At 40.6% G+C, this 24,621-nt stretch overlaps 1 protein-coding gene across 3 annotated transcripts in view; it reads left to right on the top strand.

Annotated features, from left to right (window-relative positions):
- Positions 1 to 24,621, top strand: part of LOC126195382 (malonate--CoA ligase ACSF3, mitochondrial) — a 94,285-nt gene that overhangs the window by 39,804 nt on the left and 29,860 nt on the right. For all 3 annotated transcript variants that reach the window (XM_049933963.1, XM_049933962.1, XM_049933964.1), the window contains exons 5-9: positions 12,276 to 12,432; positions 12,705 to 12,905; positions 14,410 to 14,555; positions 19,729 to 19,878; positions 22,716 to 22,894. In XM_049933963.1, the coding sequence (XP_049789920.1) occupies positions 12,276 to 12,432; positions 12,705 to 12,905; positions 14,410 to 14,555; positions 19,729 to 19,878; positions 22,716 to 22,894 (833 nt within the window). The remainder of the gene's footprint in view (positions 1 to 12,275; positions 12,433 to 12,704; positions 12,906 to 14,409; positions 14,556 to 19,728; positions 19,879 to 22,715; positions 22,895 to 24,621) is intronic.

The raw sequence follows: 24,621 nt of genomic DNA, 5'->3' as shown, positions 1-24,621 counted from the left end.
GTCCGTAATTGCCGAGTGACAGGGGACAGGAGTGGAGAACCCAGCTGAAGATACGTCTGAGAATTAATTATAGTGGCGGCAGAACCGGTATCCACTTGCATGCGAACATCTCGACCAAGGATTTGGACAGTGAGGAATAACTTCCCGGAAAGGGAAGAAGTGCAATTGACAGACAACACAGAATCAGAATCAGCGTCATGTTCATGGACGTCATTTATGCGGTCGGATTTACAAACGGAAGACACGTGACCTTTCTTTTTGCAATTGTGACACACAGCCCAATGTTGTGGACAATCCTCGCGTGAATGTTTCGTAAAACACCTTGGACATGAAGGAAGTTGCCGGGGATTTTGCTGCAGTTTCTTAGGGGTTCGTTTACGGCTTGGCCGAGGCTGCGCGTGGGAGCGCACTGCGGCCACGTCGGCCGGCGGGGACGAGCCGCGCGCGTCGTCAACAGCGCACAGAGGTTGTATTTCCCCGACGTCACCCCACGCTTCTATTTGTGCCCCAGCGGCGCGAGAAATTTCAAAAGACTGCGCAATGGAGAGAACTTCATCTAAAGTCGGATTCGCCAACTGAAGGGCACGTTGCCGAACTTCTTTGTCGGGCGCCGACCGGATAATAGCATCCCGTACCATGGAATCGGCATAGGATTCTTTGTGAACATCAGTAACAAAGTGACACTTTCGACTGAGGCCGTGAAGTTCAGCAGCCCAAGCGCGATAAGATTGATTGGGTTGTTTGTGACAACGATAAAAGGCAAAACGAGAGGCTACCACATGCGTTTGCTTTTGAAAATAGACCGACAGAAGGGAACACATTTCAGCAAAGGACAAAGACGCAGGATCCTTCAAAGGGGCCAATTGCGACAACAACCGATACATTTGAGGCGAAATCCAGGAAAGGAACAGAGACTTACATGCTTGTTCGTCCGAGACATAAAATGCCAAGAAGTGCTGTCGAAGACGTTTTTCATAATCCGACCAGTCTTCTGCCGTCTCGTCGCAAGGAGGAAAAGGAGGTACAGCCAACGACGAGAACCGGCCCGCATTTGACGCCGCGACGAAATCGCGAATCGCCGCCGTGAGAAGCGTTTGCTGTTCAAGATTTTGCAAGAGTTGCTCGACAGTAGCCATGGAACCCTGTGAGTCAACGGTGAAAAGGAAAAATCCCATCCTCGTCGCCAATTGTTAGAACTTCTAGTTTAACAAGTATATTTAGGAACAACACTACAACACATATATGTCACAGAGTAAGTTAACATGTGTACACGTTAGCGTTCAGATAAGCACTGAGTCTCAGTCTAGTGGCCGCTGCTCGGCTGGCCGCTTAGGTGGCGCCGCTGCTGCATGGCTGGCAGGCAGACAGCGCCGCACGTAGAGGACGTGCGTAATTGCGCGGCGGCACTTTAAATGATCGGCGAGTCACAACAAATACTATATCCGATCATTACAGGTTTGATCTTTCTACTCATCTGAAGTAACTTTCCACATTTAGGGATACCTGCCATTCATTACACCAACTGGGAATCTTGTCTAAGTCATCTTACTCAACTTAGACACCTTACCATACGCCATAGCATCATCAGCAAACAAATGCAGACTGCAGCCCATCCTGCATGCCATATCATGTATTTATACAGAGAGCAACAGCAGTCTTATTACACTCCCCTGAGGACTTCTGGCGATACCCTTGACTCTGATGAACATTCTTCATTGAGGACAACATACTGAATCCCATTACTTAAGAAGTCTTCAAGCCACTCACATATCTGTGAACTCACTCCATACTGTTGTACTTTTGTTAACAGCCTACAGTAGGGCACCGTGTCAAATGCTTTCTGGAAATCTAGAAATTCAGCACCTGCCTGTTGCCCTTCATCCATAGTTCTCAGTATATCATGTGAGAAAAGGGCAAGCTGAGTTTCGCACAATCGATACTTTCTGAAACCATACTGATTCGTGCACATAAGCTTCTCAGTCTCATCGAAGTTTATTATATTCAAACTCAAGGACTCTGCAGCAAACTGAAGTTAGGGATATTGGTCTGTAATTTTGCGGGTTCATTCTTTTACCTTTCTTATACATGGGAGTCACCCCCACTTTTTTTCCTGGTACTTGGGATTTTGTGTTGGGCAAGAGATTCGCGATAAATGCAAGCTAGGTAAGGGGCTAAAGCCATAGAGTACTCTTTGTAAAATTGAACTGGGATTCCATCCGGACCTGGTGACTTATTTGCTTTCAAATCTTTCAGTTGTTTCTCTATAGCAGGTATGCTTATTACTATGTCGTCCATACGGGAGTCTGTCCAACAGTCAAATGATGGTATGTTTGTACAGTTCTCCTGTGTGAACGGTTTCTTGAACATGAAATTAAAAACTCCAGCTTTCATTTTGCTATCTTCAACTTTCACACCAGACTGGCCAACAAGGGACTGAATGAAAGCCTTAGACCCGCCAAACGATTTCGCATATGACCAGAATTTTCTCGTTCTCTCTGCCAGGCCTTTTGCTAAGGTGTGACACTAGTAGTTGTTGTAAGCTTCATACATAGATTTTTTCACAGAAGCACAAGTTTCTACTAATTTTCGCTTGTCATCATTTTTGTTTTCCCTTTTGAAACGAGAGTGCAATAGCCTCTGCTTCTTCAGCATCCGCCGAATTTCGTTATTAAATCATGGTGGGTCTTTTCCATCTTTATCCACTCACTAGAGACATAACTGTCCAGACCACGATTTACCATCTTGCTGGAGCTAAGTGATGTGTGTTCACTGTCTGAGTGAGATGCTAATAACTGCTTATCAACTCTCTCTCTAGCAGAAACACTCTCCTAGCCTTCTTGATTCATTAACATCCCCCCTCCCCCATGAACCGTGGACCTTGCAGTTGGAGAGGAGGCTTGCGCGCCTCAGCGTTACAGATAATTGTATCGTAGGTGCAACCACAACAGATGGGTATCTGTTGAGAGGCCAGACAAACGTGATTCCTGAAGAGGGGCAGCAGCCTTATCAGTAATTGCAGGGGCAACAGTCTGGATGATCGACTGATCTGGCCTTGTAAAATTAACCAAAATGGCCTTGCTGTGTGGGTACTGCGAACAGCTGAAAGCAAGGGGAAACTACAGCCATAATTTTTACTGAGGGCATGCAGCTTTACTGTATGGTTAAATAATGATGGCGTCCTCTTTGGTAAAATATTCGGATGGTAAAATAGTCCCCCATTCGGATCTCCAGGCAGGGACTACTCAGGAGAATGTCGTTATCAGGAGAAACAAAACTGGCGTTCTACGGATCGGAACGTGGAATGTCAGATCCCTTAATCGGGCAGGTAAGTTAGAAAATTTAAAATGGGAAAAGGATAGGTTAAAGCTAGATATAGTGGGAATTAGTGAAGTTAGGTGGCAGGAGGAACAAGACTTCTGGCCAGGTGAATACAGGGTTATAAATACAAAATCAAATAGGGGTAATGCAGGAGTAGGTTTAATAATGAGTTAAAAAATAGGAATGCTGGTAAGCTACTACGAACAGCATAGTGAATGCATAATTGTAGCAAAGATAGACACGAAGCCCCCACCTACTATGATAGTGCAAGTTTATATGCCAACTAGCCCCACAGATGATGAAGAGATTGATGAAGTGTATGATGGGATAAAAGAGATTATTCAGATAGTGAAGGGAGATGAAAATTTAATAGTCATGGGGGACTGGAATTCGATGGTAGGAAAAGGAAGAAAATGAAAAGTGGTAGGTGAATATGAAATGGGGGTAAGGGATGAAAGAGGAAGCCACCTGGTAGAATTTTGCACAGAGCATAACTTAATCATAGCTAACAATTGGTTCAAGAATCTTGAAAGAAGGTGGTATATGTGGAAGAGGCCTGGAGACACTGGAAGGTTTCAGATAGATTATATGATGTTAAGACAGAGATTTAGGAACCACATTTTAAATTGTAAGACATTTCTAGGGACAGATTTGGACTCTGACCACAATCTATTCGTTATGAACTGTAGATTAAAACTGAAGAAACTGCAAAAAGGTGGGAATTTAAGGAGATGGGACCTGGATAAACTGACTAAACCAGAGGTCGTACCGAGTTTCAAGGAGGGCATAAGGGAACAGTTGACAGGAATGGGGGAAAGAAATACAGCAGAAGAAGAATGGGTACCGTATTTACTCGAATCTAAGCCGCACTTTTTTTCCGCTTTTTGTAATCCAAAAAACCGCCTGCGGCTTAGAATCGAGTGCAAAGCAAGCGGAAGTTCTGAAAAATGTTGGTAGGTGCCGCCACAACTAACTTCTGCCGTCGAATATATGTAGCGCTACACAGGCATGCTTTGTAGGCACAAAGATAAATACTGGCGCCAAAACCTCTGCGTTAGTAAATAAATTTAAAAATAAAGGTGGAAGACTAGATTTTTTTTCTTCGCCCCGAGTTTCGACCACTGCATATTCATACATTATCCAACGAAGTAAATACAAATTCCGTATTGTTCATCTTCGAATGTAGCAGAATTTCAATGTAGTACGAAAATCCGACTGGCAAGACTGTTTGGGATATTTGTCAATGTGGCAAACTCTACGTTCTGAATTTTTTCCTACCTGTGAGAAGAGATGGTTGCTAATAGGAACCTGATGAAATGTGAATCACATGCAGTATTCTCTTCACCATAAGAATAATACGAATATAAACATTTTGCCATGTATTCTTTCGTGTTTGCTGCTATCTCATTTAAATCCTGTATACCTAATAAACTACGAAACTAGAGTGAGACACCAGCAAACGCGGAAGAATATACATATCGTGTCATGTCTATATTCGTATTATTCTTATACCTAATAGTGATACAGTCAGAAATGAAGCACGGCAACTGACTAGATTTTTAAATATAAGATGACTCTAATTTCTGTGCAGAATTTGATGAACTAAAGAAGCGGCCGCAAAGATTTTCAAACGGGGAAAAATTTTCGCCTAATAACTCTCGTTCAGAACATGTTCTATCATACACAGTCTATTATTTGGTTCTTGTTGATCATTATCAAAGAAAGCAGCTGTGTAAGTAACAACAGATAGCAGTCTCTTGCCATTGTTTCGCCAATGAGACGATTCCTCTCTCTCTCTCTCTCTCTCTCTCTCTCTCTTATTTTTTAAAAAAAGTGTAAGCGGTGGTAGCGTGCACAAAAGCAAGCCATGCCGGAGCGGCGACAGGCCGTAAACACTCACTATCAGAATGCGACAAACAATGCATGACGCAGTACAGTAATGCATTTTCAGCTTAGAGTGACGTAAACACCTACAACAAAGAAAACAGCACTTATCAGATCAAAGCAAAATAAGCAATCGATTCTGTTGTGTCTAGACCCTACAGCCCAGACACAATGCTGTAGCCGATAGGGCACGCAAGGCTAACGCAGACGGGCGTGAAGTCTGGAACATGAGACTTATAAATGCACTAAAGAAAAATACGTAGCCTTTTTAATACTTAACTTTATTCTCTTGTTGGAATACATCTCTCCTGCATACTCGTAAGCTATTGGCACTGATACAAATGGCGCCTTGCTAGGTGGTCGCCATTTAACTTAGCAGAGGGCTATTCTACTGTCTATCTCTCGGCAAATGAGAGCAAGGCTTAGCACGTCCAATCGCTAGCTATGTTGTCCGTACAACTGGGGACGAGGTCTCCTCAGTCTCTCGAGACCTGCCTTGTGGTGGCGCTAGGTTTGCGATCCCACAGTGGCGACACGCGGGTCCGACATGTACTACAGGACCGCGGCCGATTTAAGTTACCACCTAGCAAGTGTGGTGTCTAGCGGTGACACCACAGATTCAAACCAGGCGAAGCACGTGAAAAAGGAAGAGTACCCGTATAAATACGGACGGAGTGCCTGACGCATAGCAATGGCTACCTGGTAAAGCTTAACTGCTAAGCTTACGACTCCAACCAAACTACTGTAGCGGTATCGTCATTCATTCGACCTAAATTGTGTCTCATATTACAATGGACCAACTTTGTTTCGATTTGGAGGTGCGGCCTAAAACTTTTCTCTCCCCTTGAATTTCGAGTCTCAAATTTCAGGTGCGGCTTAGATTCGTGAATTTTTTTTTTTTCCTTTATTTCGAGTCTCATTTTTCAGGTGTGGCTTAGATTCGAGTGCGGCTTAGATTCGAGTAAATACGGTAGCTCTGAGGGATGAAGTAGTGAAGGCAGCAGAGGATAAAGTCGGTAAAAAGACGAGGGCTAGTAGAAATCATTGGGTAACAGAAGAGATATTCAATTTAATTGATGAAAGGAGAAAATATAAAAATGCAGTAAATGAAGCAGGCAAAAAGGAATACAAACATCTCAAAAATGAGATTTACAGGAAGTGCAAAATGGCTAAGCAGGGATGGCTAGAGGACAAATGTAAGGATGTAGAGGCTTATCTCACTAGGGGTAAGATAGATACTGCCTACAGGAAAATTAAAGAGACCTTTGGAGAAAAGAGAACCACTTGTATGAATATCAAGAGCTCAGATGGAAAACCAGTTCTGAGCAAAGAAGGTAAAGCAGAAAGGTGGAAGAGGTATACAGAGGGTCTACACAAGGGCGATGTTCTTTAGGACAATATTATGGAAATGGAAGATGATGTAGATGAAGATGAAATGGGAGATACGATACTGCATGAAGAGTTTGACAAAGTATGAAAGACCTAAGTTGAAAAAAGGCCCCAGGAGTAGACAACATTCCATTAGAACTACTGACGGCCTTGGGAGAGCCAGCCCTGACAAAACTCTACCATCTGGTGAGCAAGATGTATGAGACAGGCAAAATACCCTCAGACTTCAAGAAGAATATAATAATTCCAATCCCAAAGAAAGCAGATGTTGACAGGTTTAAAAATTACCGAACTATCAATTTTATAAGTCACAGCTGCAAAATACTAACACGAATTCTTTACAGATGACTGGAAAAACTAGTAGAAGCGGACCTCAAGGAAGATCAGTTTGGATTCCTTAGAAATGTTGGAACACGTGAGGCAATACTGACAGTACGACTTACGTTAGAAGATAGATTAAGGAAAGGCAAATCTAATTTTCTAGAATTTGTAGACTTGGAGAAAGCTTTTGACAATGTTGACTGGAATACTCTCTTTCAAATTCTGAAGGTGTCAGGGGTAAGATACAGGGAGCGAAAGGCTATTTACAATTTGTACAAAAAGCAGGTGGCAGTTATAAGAGTCGAGGGACATGAGATGGAAGCAGTGGTTGGGTAGGGAGCGAGACAGGGTTGTAGCCTACCCCCGATGTTATTCAATCTGTATATTGAGCAAGCGGTATAGGAAACAAAAGAAAAAATCAAAGTAGGAATTAAAATCCATGGAAAAAAAATAAAAACTTTGAGATTTGCTGATGAGATTGTAATTCTGTCAGAGACAGCAAAGGATCTGGAAGAGCAGTTGAATGGAATGGACAGTATCTTGAAAGGAGGATATAAGATGGACATCAACAAAAGCAAAATGAGGATAATGGAATGTAGTCAACTAAATCAGGTGATGCTGAGGGAATTAGATTAGGAAATTATACACTTAATGTAGTAGATGAGCTTTGATATTTGGGGAGCAAAATAACTGATGATGGTTGAAGTAGAGAGGATATAAAATGCAGATTGGCAATGGCAAGGAAAGCGTTTCTGAAGAAGGGAAATTTGTTAACATTGAATATAGATTTCAGGAAGTCGTTTCTGAAAGTATTTGCTTGGAGTGTAGCCATGTATTGAAGTGAAACATGGTGACTATAAGAAGGGATCGGTTGGTAGGACATGTTCTGAGGCATCAAGGGGTCACCAATTTAGTATTGGAGGGTAAAAATCATAGAGCGAGACCAAGTGATGAATACGCTAAGCAGATTCAGAAGGATGTAAACTGCAGTATGTACTTGGAGATGAAGAAGCTTGCACAGGATAGAGCAGCATGTAGAGCTGCATCAAACCAGTCTCTGGGCTGAATACCACAACAACAGCAACCATCATAGTTGCTATAATGACATCATGATTGCTAATCCCTGTTTGCATACTGAAATCGTCGATAAGGTCCAGCCTATTTGTAGCTACAAGGTCTAATGTATTTCTGTGGCACGTGGGCTGCTGTGCTAGATGCTCAAGGCAGTTTTCAGAAAACGTGTTCAGAAGTATTTCGCATCACTGTCTGTCTGTACCCCCCTTTCCCCGACAGTGATTCCATAGACATCCCAGTCTGTACTCAGCAAGTTAAAGTCGCCTCCAACAAGTATTGCATGATCTGGGTGTTTACGTATTATTCTGCATAGACTTCCTTTGAAAGACTTGAGAACTGTCACAGCAGAATTGGGTGGCCGGTTAAAACATCCAACAATTAACTTGGTTTCACCTACACCTGTTACAGGTGACCAGATGACTTGACTGTCACACTTACTTAACTTCGACCCCATTAGAGACAATATTTTGTCAACTGCAATAAACACTTCTCCTCCTATGGCCTCTAATTTGTCTTTCCGATATATGTTCCATGACTCACTAAATATTTCAGAGCTTTTCCACTTTAGGTTTCAGCCAGCTCTCAGTCCCAAGAATAATTTGAGCACAAGAACTTTCCTGGAGGGCAGTTAATTCGGGAACTTTATTTTGAATACTTCCACAGTTTACTGATAAAATTGCGACCGTCAAAGTGTCTTTATTCTGAGTGCTGTTTGACTTCCCTTGCTGCGTATTAATTGACGAGGGTGCATTAGAGCACCTAAAACTCCAGCCTAGCTGGAACAATCCTCATGTGCACTCCACAAGAACTCTACCACCCGAATAGCTGCTTCCTTTGTGTAGGGCACCGCTAACCTATCGAGGGCAGTCCTACAAATCTCCACATGGTAACATAGGACTAGAAATCTGCAGCCAAGACTGGGACAGAGTTGACGAAGACTTTGGTTGAGACACTCCACTAGGCTCCAAACCAAAGGACCCTGGTTAACTGGGAACAGTACTGCAAATTGCGAGCTGTACTTCTACCCCGCACTTGAGGCCAGCTGTCTTCAACAGCTCCACCAATCACCTGTACAAGCTGAGGATTGCCGCAGAACCCACGCCCCGCAGGCATCGTTGGTGCTAACATGAGACACGTCATCCAGATGAATGCACTACGCATGCTCGATAGTCACAGGCAAGGCCACCTCCACATGTCAGTTGAGGCCCTCAGGTAGACATACCGAGTCCACGTTGACTTTCTTTCCAGCCTTGAACGCTATCTGCCTAAGGGGATCCAGAACACGCCTAACATTGGAGTTCTCAATAACTAAACCCCTCCCCTCTTGTGCCTGCTCGAACCCTGCTGAAGGAGTGGCCACCTATCCACTCTTAGGGTGAATGGGCGAGGCCAGGTGACCACTCCACATTGGCCCTCCGCCTTGAGTGATGTGAGTGCATTACCACCCACCACTCACCCTGCTGTGAGGGCAGATCCACCGCATTAGGTGCACTAGAAGGTGCCTCAAAGGCAGAGCCTGTAGGCAAAACAAGTGACACATGAGGTGTCCCATGCGATGCGCCAGTCTCGTCCACTGTTACACTCCGAGGCAGCAGGCTGAAGGTGACTGACTGTAGCCAAAAACACATCCAGCTGTTCGCAAACTGCGGCCAGCTCCTCCTGCGTACGCACACAGCATGCACACATCATAGCCGTCCTAACAAGACTAACTGAAGAATTGAGCTTTAAAAGCAGACAATCTTAGATATGCAACTTGCTAACCTCCTGATGTGTCACGTGTTAATGAGCTACGTAGCTGGCTGTTCAGTGAGCAACTATTACACTACAGAATGAGTGAATTTACACTTACAAAAACACAAGATTAAAGCTCTTAAACAAAGAAACACATATACACAAAATTTAATAAATATATTACGTGGAAAGCACAGAAAAAGATAAACACTTAACATGCCGCTCTGTAGATGTATATCAGCTGAGAGCTGGAGTCTTTGGAAGACCCATATGCAAGACCTATCCAATCCATCCACCCAGCACCACCTACTCCAGTCCCATCACAGGCTTATCATACCCCACCAGAGGCAGCCATGTTATATACTAGGTCTGCTGCAATCACTGCACATCATTTTACACTGGTATAACAACCATCCAACTGTCAACTAGAATGAATGGCCATCACCAAACAGTTTGCCAAAAACAAGGTGGATCACCCTGTGGCACAACATGCAGCAGAGCACAACATGCAAGATTTCAATGGTTGCATCACAACCCATGCCATCTGGATCCTCCCCACTGCCACCAGCTTTTCTGAGCTGCACAGATGGGAGCTATCTTACAGCACATCCTTCTCTCCCGCAACCTTTCTGGTCTAAACCTAAGGTACCTGTATCCCCGCTGAATCTGGGTCCCCACATCAGCAAGTCGTGTGCTGTTATGTCATTTCCTAGTCTATGAAATTGCTTGCCCAGCCATCTGCCACCTGCCCCCTCTACCTGCAGCCCTAGTATAGCATTGCTTCTTGAAAAAGGTAAAAAAGTAATGTAAATCACTTTATCGATATGTGACTTCAATGGAGCTGCTAAACGTGCTCAGAGAATTGTAATTACTATTATCTCTGTATTTTAGTATATAAGAAATGATTTCCTCTTTGTCTTCTGTGCCTGGTTGATTCTGATGTCGCATTTAGATTATGATCTGTAAAGAATTATTTCTACTGTATGTAGTGTATTTAGAATTTCTGCTAAATATTTATGTCAGTATTTAATGCAGTATGTGTTTTTGTTAGTAGCAAGAAAGTACCTTCCCTGTCCCCTTTATTTAATTCATTATGTAACAGTTAAATGTTACACTGGCCATTTGTAATTGCATTGTTGAAGCGACGCCATTGCTGTTAAAATTTGTAAAAAATTCTTCATAGCTATTTAATTCTGAAAGTATTGAAAGGATTTAATCCCAGTAAATGTACAACGGCGTCTCATAATTTCCATTTAATTTTAGGCCAGAGGTACAGTTATATTGAAAGGAATTATTTTAATTGTCTACACTGCCATTGCAAGTAGGCGTCTATACTGGAACATCGAGCCTCACAGAGAAAAATAATTGTTTGAATGTTATATTAAATTTGCTTATCGCGTAACAGTAATGAAAGATTTTTTTATTTTTTTTTTATCCATTGTGAGTAAGACTGGTGTCTTCTCACTGGAGTATGCATGATATTTCTGGCCATAGTGCCCTGAGAAAATTTAGCTGTGGGTTTAATGAACATAAAAGAGATTTTCTTTAATCAAACATTTTAATTCCAAATTAACAGAACATTTTTTTCTCTCTTATCAAAAAAGCAAGTTACGCGATACTAGCTGGCCCACAGATGGCACCTCACTCTTGTACGAACTGCTAGACGCTCCCCCTCCCCTAACACTCTCCCTCCTCACCCCAGTACTCTCACTGTGGGGCAGGAGTGAGGTGGCAGTCAACTGAGCACAATGTAGGGAAACAGGTGTGTGTGTGTGTGTGTGTGTGTGTGTGTGTGTGAGAGAGAGAGAGAGAGAGAGAGAGAGAGAGAGAGAGAGAGAGTCTGTGTATGCGCGTGCATGTTTTGCCTACAAGCTTAAAAAAGGAATTGCATTCCAAAAGCTATCAAAGCTCTGTACCTTTTGTTTGTGCACCCGTCGACAACGCGATGCTTCTGCCTATTGGTGAGTCGTCTCCTTATTCCTAAATAATTCATAAGTCTCAATCAGAACTTTCCAGGGCTTTCCGTACGTTGTTAAAATCTTTGTCTTAGCGAAAGCTCAAAAAGCAGTCACAGAATTTAGTTCATTGTGTTTATTTTCTCCAACTCTTGCATCTGTTTCAACCATTCTGTTAAGATTTCCGTGCTTGTGCAATTTTACGTGGTATGCCTTTTAATTTATGACAAACTGAAGCTTTATCTTTAAAAACAAATATGTTTTACCATACCAGAATTATATGTAATTTCACAAGATAGGCAGTATATTCATGCTACACATACATGACGTGCTGTTATAACAGAGTTGCATAAAATGTTTTTTTAACATGTGTAAGAAATATTACTGTCAGTCTTGCCTTCACACTTTCCACTCTTGCATTTATAACTGCAGAGTGTAAATGACTAAAAACCGTGAGTTCAGATGCTTTACATCAAGCTATGGTGTGCATACAACTGAAAGAAACCAGAAGAATCTTTCTTTTGTGTCACATAAGATCATCATCATCTATCATTATTTGTCATTAAAGTGTAAGAGCTGTTGGATTTTTCATTCTGTTTTCAGGAGTTGTGTTGACTTACCGCAACCTGGATGCACAGGCACAGTCACTAATAAAGGCATGGGAGTGGTCATCTAAAGACAGCATTCTGCATACACTACCTTTACATCACATTCATGGTGTTGTCAATGCTCTGCTTTGCCCACTCCTTGTTGGTGCCAGGTATCTTAACCTCAGACAATCTCAATGCAAATCTATAACTTAGTTCGAAGAAAAAAGTTGAAGCATAGTTACTTATTTATCCATATTTTGCTGAAATCTTACACAAATATGTTATCAATATTGTCAGTGTTGCTATTGGCATCACTGTAATTTTTTCCCCATCTTCATTTCTCAGCCTGTCTCCTTCCTCTTTCCACCCTTTTGCTTTTAATATTTTTAAGAAACATAATATATATAATAACTGGTGACAGGTATTTGCATATTAATTTCAGAGTTGTTATGCTACCAAAATTTGATGCTCCAACTGTATGGGCGAAGCTTCTGGCATTAAATACAGTGGCTGCAGAAAGAGTCAACATTTTCATGGGTGTGCCAACTATGTATGTCAAGCTAATTCAGGAGTATGACCATGCATTTGGCAATAATGAACGCATGAAAGAGTACATTCATTCTGTTTGCTCCCAAAAGATAAGGTAATTATTTTTCTGTGTATTAAATTTCAGCAAAAAGTATTATTTATGGATTAATATTTCATAATAAATTAGCTTCATTGCTTGCTTTAGGTTACTGAAACTTACGATGTGAATTATAGATCTTCCAATTAGGGTACTACCAATACTTGCAACATTACAGTTAACTCTCAAAATTCAACAAATTGCATTTCAATATATTTGCTGCAATATATTAAATTTTTTTTTCCAAACTCTGAAGAAATTTCATTGTGTTCATGCTTAATCTCTTGAAGGCTGAAAATTAAGCAGTGCTGCAGTTGTGAGAAAGTTCATAGGTCTCTCAGGAAGTATAAAGCTTTTTATCATAACAGTGGTACATCATGAGGTCTTAATTACATACAGAAGTTCATGTTTCCGAGGAACAAGTTGGCCTATTACGTGGACAGAGTAATGTGTTTCAGATGCACATAGTCTGGAACATAACAATCCTTGATAAAAATAAGCTTGTTTGAAAGAACAGAAAATTCAGAAAACAGTGCTTGCTCTTTTTAAACATGATAGGTCGACTTTGGTATGGGAACTAGTGTGAAAGTGCAAGTTATATTTATTAGCACAGTACAGTGATAAAACCTCAAAAAAATTAGCATTGCTCCATGATTGTTGCTGCGTGGGGTAGCCGCTACCCCCCTCCCCGTCGGAGGTTCGAGTCCTCCCATGGGCATGGGTGTGTATGTTGTCCTTAGTGTAAGTTAGATTAAGTAGTGCGTAAGCATAGGGACCGATGACCTCATCAGTTTGGTCTCGTATGAACTTACCACAAATTTCCAAAATTTTCCGTGGATGTTTCAGAATAACATTTTCACAGTCACATTTGGCTTATACTGCCAGTGTAGTACTACTTGTATTTATTGTTGTCTAACACTGTAAGAACTAGGGCCATTCCCTTGCTGATACATTGTTTGGTAGTTTAGTGATGCATGGTTGTACTATACCATGTCATTATATGCTGTGAGTAGAGAACAATTTTAGGGTTTTGTGGTGAGTGCCGTACTCACTGCCAAAATTGTTATTTTACTGAGCAATTAAAAAGTTACATTCAGCACTAACATTGTTCACTTACAGGTAGCACAATTATCACTGCTGTGACATTTGCTTGTTAAACATAGAAGAATGGTCCTCATTCTTTTTAAAGCATTGGCAGAGTAACAGAATCAACTTCTAGGCCTCTACAAACCCAGTATTTGATTATGTACTTGCACGCTCACTTGCTTTTGTATCATGGTATTCTTGCAAATGATATGATTCCGTACCTTACTTGTATTACGTTAATAAAACTTTGTGTCATAAAGTCATTTGCCTCCAGTGTTTTGTTGATATTTGTGCTACAGCTGTACAACTAGACTTCAGTTGAGTGTAGTTAATTGTTACATATAATAAAGAATTATTTCTCTCACTTTCCTGTTCTTGCATTGTAAATATTGTTATAATGAAACCATCATACAGTGAGAGTGACATTCTTTCTTAGGTTAATGGTGAGTGGTTCAGCACCATTGCCAGCACCTATAATGGAACGTTGGGAAGAAATAACTGGCCATCGTCTTCTGGAACGATATGGAATGAGTGAGACAGGCATGATCCTATCAAACCCCCTTCATGGAGAAAGAAAGCCTGGTTTGTGTGTATAGAAATATTTATCTTATGTTGCCTGTAGAGTAATTCTGGTGACATTTCTTCTCTTTCTGTGTGTTGTTAATGTAAGCACACGTGAAACTGCATTTCTAACTCTGACATAGGGAATAGTATCAAAAGACGTTAGAAACCTGACAACTTAAAATATGATGTATGGATTAAGTCCTGTATATTTTGTAAGAAGTTTTGGAGATAACTCTATAATACGTGTGTAAATTAATGGCATGAATGGAAGGATGAAGCAGAGATAACATTACTCATATTTTGATATTACATTGACCTTTCAGTTGAAAGCCATACAAATGCTTTCCTGCTGGTAGATAGAGGGCATAGTTTTTTCACAGTTGTATCTTTCTTTTTATTCCATTTATATAAAAAGTAAAATTCACTTGAGGAAACCATAAAATTAAAAAGCCATTACTTACCTTGAAGGGGGTCTTACCTTCAAGAGGGGAAATTGCAGTGCTACTGATAACAACTTAAAAAATTACAAAACTTGTGTAGCTTTCATGAGTATTAGTTTCTACTTCACGGAGGAAAGAGTGATGGACTGGGGACAGTGAAAAGGGTGGGTCAGGTTACTCGGACCTCGGGATGTGAGGGACCCATCACAGTGGAACAGTGAAATTGTCCTTAGCAATTGTCAAGTCATGATGTTCATTGCACAAATGGTAGTAATTTTAATGTACATTAAAAATGCAGAGTATGCATAAAATTATTTAATAGTGAGATGCTTAAAGACAGTAACATAACTGGTAATCTGATTCCCAAATCCCAATACAGGCAGAAAAATGAAATGTGTGGCTAGGGCCTCCCGTCGGGTAGACCGTTCGCCTGGTGCAGGTCTTTCAAGTTGACGCCACTTCGGCGACCTGCATGTCGATGGGGATGAAATGATGATGATTAGGACAACACAACACCCAGACCCTGAGCGGAGAAAATCTCCGACCCAGCCGGGAATCGAATCCGGGACCTTAGGATTGACAGTCTGTCACGCTGACCACTCAGCTACCGGGGCCGGACAATACAGGCAGAAACTGGCAGAGGGGTTGCACTTGGACTTCAGTCCCAGTGACACTTAAGAGTACATCTTTTCACTTTGGATGGGGGAGTTAAAGTATATACCATCTGTCCAGAAAGTTCCAAAACTGATTTTATTCCTTGCGTATAAGCAACATCAGCACAGTAACTATGGTAGCCGCTTGAATTAACAGCTGTAAACTACAGATGTTCATTCAACTAGGCAGTTGTCAGCAGGTGGTGTTAGTATTGGACATGTGGCTGTGGTGTGTCAGATAGTTGTAGCACAAATCACAATTCAACATCTCAAAAACATGTTCAAAACATTCTGGCGAATGTTTTGAAGAGAAGGAAGATACATGCAAAGTTTGTTGTGCACACCTTGTCTCTTGAACAAAAACAATGGTATGTGGATATTGTCTTTGACTTGACTGAAATGCAAAATGTGGACAATTCTGGTCTGGAAAAATTCGTCATGGATGATGAGACTTGGTGTTACCAGTCTGAACAATAACGAAGTGCAGAAATTAATGTCCAGGGCCAGTGCTTCGGTGACATCAAGCATGACAGTCGAGTGAAACAGTATCCCAAAGGAGGACTTTCTGACAGTTTCACGTGGTTGTGTGAAAGTTCTGTACATTGTACTGAAATGGGGAGGAAGTCCGCCCCATTAGCTGAGTGGTCAGTGTCTCTGAGTGCCATGCAGTGGGCCTGGCCAGGTCAGAGATTTTCTCCACCCAGGGACTGGCTGTTGTACTCTCTTCCTCATCGTTGCATCATCATTAGCTCACCCAAATATTGAGCAGACCAAAGTAATTATTGCAGTAGAACAAATAATCAATAAATAACATGTAATTATGAAGTCCAAAATAAAGAAAACTTATCTGTAACATTTATTGTGATTTTATAAGCTATCACTATACACTACATTACTTGATTCTTATTCATATAATAGTATAGAGGATTTTTTGTGCGGGCAACACTTAGCAGGATTATTTGATACCTAATAGGCCTATGACTCCATATTTCAATCTTGTCCAACTATGTGAAATCTCTCTTAAAGGGTTTGTCTTCCATTACACAAAATTCTTTCTTTTTGAATAACGATAACTGGTGGACTGCTGCCCCTCCTAATGAACTCCACACTATCAAGCAATTACTGCTGTAACGTGCGCCTCCTCCTGTTCCTTCCAGAAGGAATCCACCATCCTGTGTTGCCTCCACACCCGTCATACCAGGTTAACCCATAGTTAGATTTTGTGTAACAAGCCACCATATGTTATGGTTGTGCAGCCTTGCAGATAGTGGAATCCTGATGGAATGCCCCTCTTTCCAGTTCTCCGTGCTGAGCATGGTTTTTTGGATTCTTTGCCTAACATTGACAGACAACTCACAAATGGTTGAACTGCCTATGCATTTTCTCTTTGAATTGTTTTTATTAACAGACATTAAATATATTTTAAACTACTTTCAGGGGGAGGGAGTGAAATTGGACTATTCGTTGCGGTGCCAGCACTTTTTTCCACTTATGTTGTCTGTTCCTAATTAGGAATGATGTCGATTTGACTGTGAGGTATCAAACAGTAGCAATTGCATGTAGTAGTTACTTGAAATGCCATACAGTAACATGTGCCATACACTAATATAGTGAGTGCAAATACCTACACTGATGAAAATTGTATCAAAATAACAGTTTGGGGGGGGGGGGGGTGGCAAGTCACTACTTGCATCATAACCCTCACACCAACAAGAGATATCTGGGGATGTGGAGGAATAACATCCAGATAACTATTGCAGTAAACCGATGTTGAATAAAAACGAGTCACTGAAATTTAAGATTTGAGCCATGAATGATTTGATGTGGACACTTGGAACTGATAATAATACCTTGATTGCAGTTAGCTTCATCACAATGCATACTCTGAGTGTTTATTAATGGGAACAGTTACCTGTAACAGTAGGAACTGTTATATTATTCAGTTGCACATCATACATGCATTAACAGGAAGTTGGTTTTGGATGTATTTGATCAAAGGTAGTTACCTGACTAATATTGCTTGTCACTTTATAACTAGATTAGCATGTAGAACTGAGAAATGTGAACTGATTTTACGATAAGGAATAGACATAGGAGCAGAATTGATTCACTGGTTTAAGAATATGTCATGGCAATTGCACTTTTTACGTAAATGATTATTGATTAGTATCACACATGCATGCTTTACAACTCAAAACTACTTAACTACAAATAGTAACACCTGTTGATAACTTTCACCGTTCAACACTACACTTGTTCTAAAAATACTCAAGTCAGATTATCTAGTTATCTTGTAGTCTCACGACTCTATAACCTCCCAGCCACTGCTGCAACTTCAACATGTAGTACCGTCCAGTAGTTGTGATTCCAGACGAGTCCTTGCTTGTTTTGTGCTGTCAACTGTTACCCATAACAAGCCAACCTGTAGTGTCCGTTTCAGCATTGTAGGGCAACTTGGCCATTGTTATACATAATGATGGCTTAATTTTGCAGCGTTTTAGGCAGTACCAAAGAAGCATTTTCACATGACAGTGTATCAGAGGCTGCCTCCTCTCCATGAATGTTTGCCACAAACTAAAAAATAATTAAGGCAAGCCAGCAACATGCTTCATATCTTTGGGGATTCCCCTAACTGTTATACATCTTTGGTCTCCCTACCCAACTATCAGCACTGCTCCCTCTCTAAAATACATTTAGTTCTCTTTACAATAACATTTGATTCCACTGTAATTACTACTAAATACTAAATAATCTCACAGTTAATAGATATGGTTTTAAGCACAATGGTCAGTATGAAATTACATTAAATTCACCATTTACACATAGAAATGAGATCAGGAGTTAGTAAACTATAGCAATCATCTATGATCGACACCAGTTCACAAGAGCTCATGCCTTGTGTGCTTCCCAGCTCAATTAGTTAATGTGACTGTTCATAGATTGTGTGAGCTTCCTTAATTCTGACATTCACACACAGCATCTGGCTTGTGACATAGTAACTTGCTGATTCAGCATGTTAAAAACTAAAAGTAAATTTGAGTTATTGTTAAGGTGGTAATAAGTGTCTTGTTATAGTGTGTCTCACTGCATGCTGGGTCTGGGGGACCCTCATCCATCACTTCTTTGCCAGGTGCCTTGGTCGTCCCTCTGTTACTATGTACCAACTATTTTTATGTGTGACTAGCCCTATTTTCTGTTTTAGGGGTAGCACTCTGACGAACAGTGAGTGCTGTTCCCTTCTCTATTCGTGGACTATAATGGATTGGGGGTGGGTCAGCTATGGGAGGGTTGCCCCTGTTGCATGCAGAGTACCAGGAACCACTTGCCTGTAGTAGTTACCTGACTAATCTGACCTGCTGATCTGATTATCTCTCTCTCTCTTTCTCTCTCCTTGTTTTATTGTTGTCAGTCCAGCTAATATCCACTACATCTTTAGCCTTCTCACTTTCACTATTACAAATCTCCCGGCTAGAAAGCATTCTTCACTTTGGTATTGTTTTTGCTCTCAATCTAGTTGGCAGATCAGATGCAGGCAAGGTTTTTCCCACCACAGATAAGTCCTGGCAGACCCCTCGTCTGCTGTTACCCAAGTACTGGCCCAAGAAATCACAGGGTATAGCTGTAAATTTAATCTCATGTGAAATAAAAGCTAGACAGTGAATATAAAACCCAAGTTTTTCAGAGTTTGCATTGCTAATCACTGCAGTGAGATTTATTTTCTGTAACAAGTTTCGTTAAAAACTTCACTGCTACTTGTGCCACTCAAGGCACTCACTGTTCAAGTAATATTAGGGAACGAACATGATCTACTGAAAAATGATAGTGTATCTGATTGTTAAGTTTTGTGTTCATGTAACCAGTTTCTTAACAACTTCAACATCTCTTGTGAATTACATTGTCTTGGAGATTTGAATGGTAATTTCCACTCCTAATTAATCACGTAGTGAGAGTTGACCTGCTAGACGTTGTTGCAGCTTTTATGTATATGCACTCCACAGTAATTTTTATGAAACTCCCACAGCTGCTTTGTTTTAAATTTATTAATCTTGTTAGTTCATATGTTAGTAAACTATCTATGTTTTCAAATATGTGTTTCAGGATCTGTTGGACACCCACTTCCTGGTGTCACTGTACGACTAAGTGATAGTGGTGAAGTGCAGGTGAAAGGGGACAATGTTTTTTCCAGATACTGGAACAGGCCACAAGCCACAGCAAAAGAATTCACAGAGGATGGATGGTTCAAGACAGGTCTGTAGACTTACTGTGAGGAGTGATTTTAACTTCAAGATATCTCCTCTTATCTTCTCTTTCCCAAAACTTTCTTAGCATAAGTTCATACATAAAACACACCTTTACAATGAACACCATTACTCCGAGACCTGATTCCCCCCTGGCATATACTATGTTAAAATAACTCATGGGACTGCAGCCAGGTTGTGTCGACAACTGCTGATATTTTGACAGGAGCACACCTCGGTTTTCAGAGAAATTCCAAAAAGATAAAACACAAGCACCATCATAAACTAAAGAAAACCAATGTCAAGGGTTATCGATAGTGAAAGTAAACTAAAAGTGGGCGAGAGAGCATTAACTCTGTTCCTCTGTTTTTTGACAAAGGTGAAAGCAGGATTCCATGCAGATTTTAAACAAAAACCGCCATCTCTGTTTATAAGGTTACTTGCTAACTTGATTTCAAGAGCTTCCTTCCCAGTAGCTGGAAGTGCATGCCATAACCTCTGTGTTGCTATATTCCAAAGGATGACCAGTGCCAAGGCAGTGTTCTGCAATGGCGGATTAGCTTGGCTTTTGTAAGCCTGTGTGATACTTATGCTCAGTACACTGCTCCTTCACAGTCCCTCAGCTGCATCTGGCTTTGCAAACCGAAATCATCCTTTATGGAACTTAAAAGGTTGGTGGTTGAAAAACACACTTCACATCACATATCCGCAAAATACGATCAATCCTCTTTGAAATATTCTCTGCGTAAGGCAAAAAGGCTGTAGACTTCGGTGCCATAATGATAGTATCACCACTTAAGTGGTGCATAGCTAGTCAATAGTGCAATGCACAGCTAATTTGCCTTTCACTATAACCATTCCGACAGAAGGTGAGTTGAAGATGGGTTGGTTGGTTGGTTGGCTGTTTAGTGTGTGGGGATTGAAGGGACCAGAGGAGGTGGGTGAACTTGACTGACAAACTCTCAGGGTCCAAGATGACATTGACCCTGTGAACCAGGACACAAAGTTCCCCTTTCACAATGGGCCAGATGGTGACAACTATCAGCCTGCAGATGCAATTCAGTCTGATTAGACTTCCTATAAACGGCTTGTCCCAATTTACCATCAACCTTCACCTATGTCATCTTGGTTTTAAATTCCCTTGCTGACCTGCTGCAGTTATGCCTTGAAAATGGCAGGATGTGCTGCTGTCAAAATATTGGCGGTTGTCAATTATGTTACCTGGCTGCATTCCTGTAAGTTATATGAACAGCAATGTTGCTAACCATACAGCTGACAGAACTTTTCACACCTTGAATCTGCATATTCAGATAATTTGTAGAAATAACAGGAAATGAAAAATGTTTTTTTAATTTTCTTTTTAATTGGTTGGCATTCCTAAATTTTATATTGTGTTAGTGAGAGGTGTCAAATACATTTACACCCCAGTACATACCACACCTATGAACCCTCAACAGAAGGTAAAGTCAACATTAAACTTATTTCTTTGTCTAGTGTTACAGTTATATATAATACAACTCAGATGAGACTAATTTTTATTGTCAGAAACAGATAACATTAACAAGGAACTGCAGAATCAGTCAAATTGGCTGTTTTGAAAATTTGCCTATCTGTTATGACAATATTTTTGTTTGTGGAACTTTGATATTTTGTTGCTTAATTCTGCACGTTAGGAATTGTAGACATGTAGCCGTACTCATTGCTTTTAATTCTCACTATATACCTAGAACAACACCAGCAGCCATTTTGTTTGCTGTACATATTTTTATCCACCTAGATTGCTGAAGAGTACTACAAATGTTCCCTTGACCTTTTTTGCATATGGTTGACATGATACTACAAGGCAAACTGAAGCTACTGACCTGACTATTCCATCTCATTACACCTAAAGTGCTTGGTCGTGTGTAAATCATAATATGGTTATTGAAACTAGCTCATAAGTTGTTAAACAAGGGTGTTATGGAACTCTGAGAAAAGAGGAAGAGGTAGGTATCATTTACCTTTAGCACTTTTTGTGGTGTGTTCAAAAATTGGAAAAGGAAGTAGCAGAATGGAACATTTTAGATCATACCTTGAAAGCATCTGGAAGACTACCACAGCAAAATGTTGTACACCAGATTGCAACACAAATGCCGCTTGTAGTGGGAAATAAAAAGTCACAGTGCCACTTCTTAGATGATGATCTTAACTCACACTATGCACAGAGGCAGAAGCTCACAAGCAACTTGGAAATAACAGTTGCTGTATTCCTCTTTCTGAGTTGTGTCTACTGGTTATTTTCTTTTTGTGATCAGAGATGGAGCACGAGCACAAATTGTGAAATGATGGGTAAGGCAAATGGCTGTACCTCGTGAGGTTCAGACTGAGGGGCAATTGTGTAAAGCGGCTGATCTTAAGATGAGCACAAAAAATGAACTTTGATCAAGCTTCGCTTAAATATTAAGCTACCGCTAAGAGATAACCGGCAGCTGTGCATCGGATGCTGTGTTCATAACCATATAACTTCCCAGATGTATGATTACAATGATTTCTTTAAATGTTTTTCCATGAATTCCAGGATGTCGATTTATTACTTTAGAAAAGTAATATGCAATTTTCTACCCCACCTTTATCCAACTGAGTTGATGATCCATCTCAGGTAACCTTGATATATACAGGACATTGAAATGTGATCTTCCCTCCTCCCTTTTCCATGCTCACAATATGTACAAGGCCCATAAACATTAATATTTAATGTGAGTCAGTGTACCCACTGCAGCTTTTGTCCCCTGATCAATAATGTAAAGAAATCTTTGCAATTATGTACTTAACATGTCTCAAATGATAGGGAACTAAACGCATTTTCAGGTGACACAGCTGTTATAGAGGATGGCTACTACAGACTGCTCGGTCGGACGTCAGTTGATGTCATTAAGACTGGTGGATATAAGGTGGGTGCGGTTGACATAGAAGCCAAGCTGTTGGCGCATCCAGCATTGGCAGATGTTGCTGTACTTGGTGTTGAGGACCCCACCTGGGGACAAAGGGTAAGTGTTATTATCTAGTGGGTTCCTGTGAGTCACTACAGCCTAAATTCCTTAATGAGTTCAGGGAATTTGTGGTCAGAAGTTGTAAGATATTATCTAATGATAACCCAAATGAACACACCCACAGCCTCATTGACACTGATTGCTCATCAGTGGCTGCTGAAGCCAAACCAGTGTTGTTGCGTCACCGCTTCAGCCATTGAGCACTGTTATTGAAATACACGATACTATTTTCTAGATTAAAGCAGAAATAAACTGAAATTTATGCATATCACAACTATATTAAGTCCGTATTAGTGAGCCATGTGCTGAACAGTCACCTTTTTGTGGCCTTTATAGGCGTATCAAAAAGGGATGGACCAAAAACTTGTGCATAACACTATATTGTCCCATATTATTGTGAATATGAAGCTGACAGTTGCATGCAGTATCACTTATAAGGTTTGAGACGGTGCAGTATTTATCCTGGCTGCAGCAACAAATCTTAGTTGGCATATTGTTACTTCACCCCTTCAGCAATTGAGCGTTGTTATTTAAATACGCTGTATTGCTTTCTGGATTAAAACAGAGGTAAATTAAAATATATGCATATTATAACTATATTGAGTGCCTATTTGTACCACGGATCATTATCCCTCAAGTAATGAAACCGTAGTTGTTTTCACGTGTGTCAAATAGTATTTTTAAGCAGAATTTTTTCTGAAATCCTTATGATCTGTGTGGAGATAGACATTTCTTGCTGCAGGCATGTCTCAGCCTTAAGCATGTGGTGTGTTCTGGACAATTGGTAGGCATCATGATGAAAACCCCAAATATCTGAGACATTGACTAAACAAATGAGGATGATCACAGGATTGATCTGCCAATCTTGTCAGAGAGATTTATAAAATCTTTTATTTTATCTTTCTTATTTTTTACCACTGTTAAGGAGATGATGTTACTTTTGCTTCTGTCCTTTTTAAAATAGAGATCTGCACTACTTCAGTGACTCAGAGAGATTAAAATTAATGACAAGTGAAATGCTGACTTCTTAAACAGAAAACAGACATCATCTGGTTTATTCCATCATGTCACCAAGTATAAAATAATAATAATAATAATCCGTAATTATTGATACATGTTCAATTACCCGAAAGTTCCTAAATGCAATATAACATATACCGTACAGTTAGAAGGAAGTCACGCTTGATCAAGGTCCGCGTCACTTTCCATTTTTGACCAGACATAACGTCTGAGAAAAGAAAGAATAATAATAATAGTAAATACTAATTGTAGCATCTTATCAGTATAAATTAAAGAAATCAGTCATGCCCCCATCCACACATTCCTTCTGCTCATACAAGTGAATAAATTTTCGTCTCTCCTTTCACATTTTAGTGTTATGGTAACATCTGAATGTTATTCCAGCAGCCAAATTAATACTTCAAATGAGACTATGTTGTTGTTTTTGTTGTTGTTGATGATGATTGGGGTTGTGGGCTTTCATCTGAAGACTGATGTGATGCAGCATTCCATGTTTGTCTGTCCTGTGAAAACCTCTTCAGCTCTGTTTCCAGTGCTGCCATCTCTAGCCATCTAAACCTGCTTGCTGTAGTCAAGCCTTCAATTTTTACATCCCACACTTTGTTGCATTTCCAAACTGGCAATTCCTTAATGCCTCAGGATGTTTCCTATAAACAGACCCATCTTCTTATCAAGTTGTGCCATATATTTCCTGTCTATTCAGT

This window comes from Schistocerca nitens, chromosome 7 (assembly GCF_023898315.1).
Source record: "Schistocerca nitens isolate TAMUIC-IGC-003100 chromosome 7, iqSchNite1.1, whole genome shotgun sequence".
NCBI classification, from domain to species: domain Eukaryota; kingdom Metazoa; phylum Arthropoda; class Insecta; order Orthoptera; family Acrididae; genus Schistocerca; species Schistocerca nitens.
The sequence above is the reverse complement of the archived record's forward strand: the minus strand, read 5'-3'. Positions and strand labels throughout refer to the sequence as shown.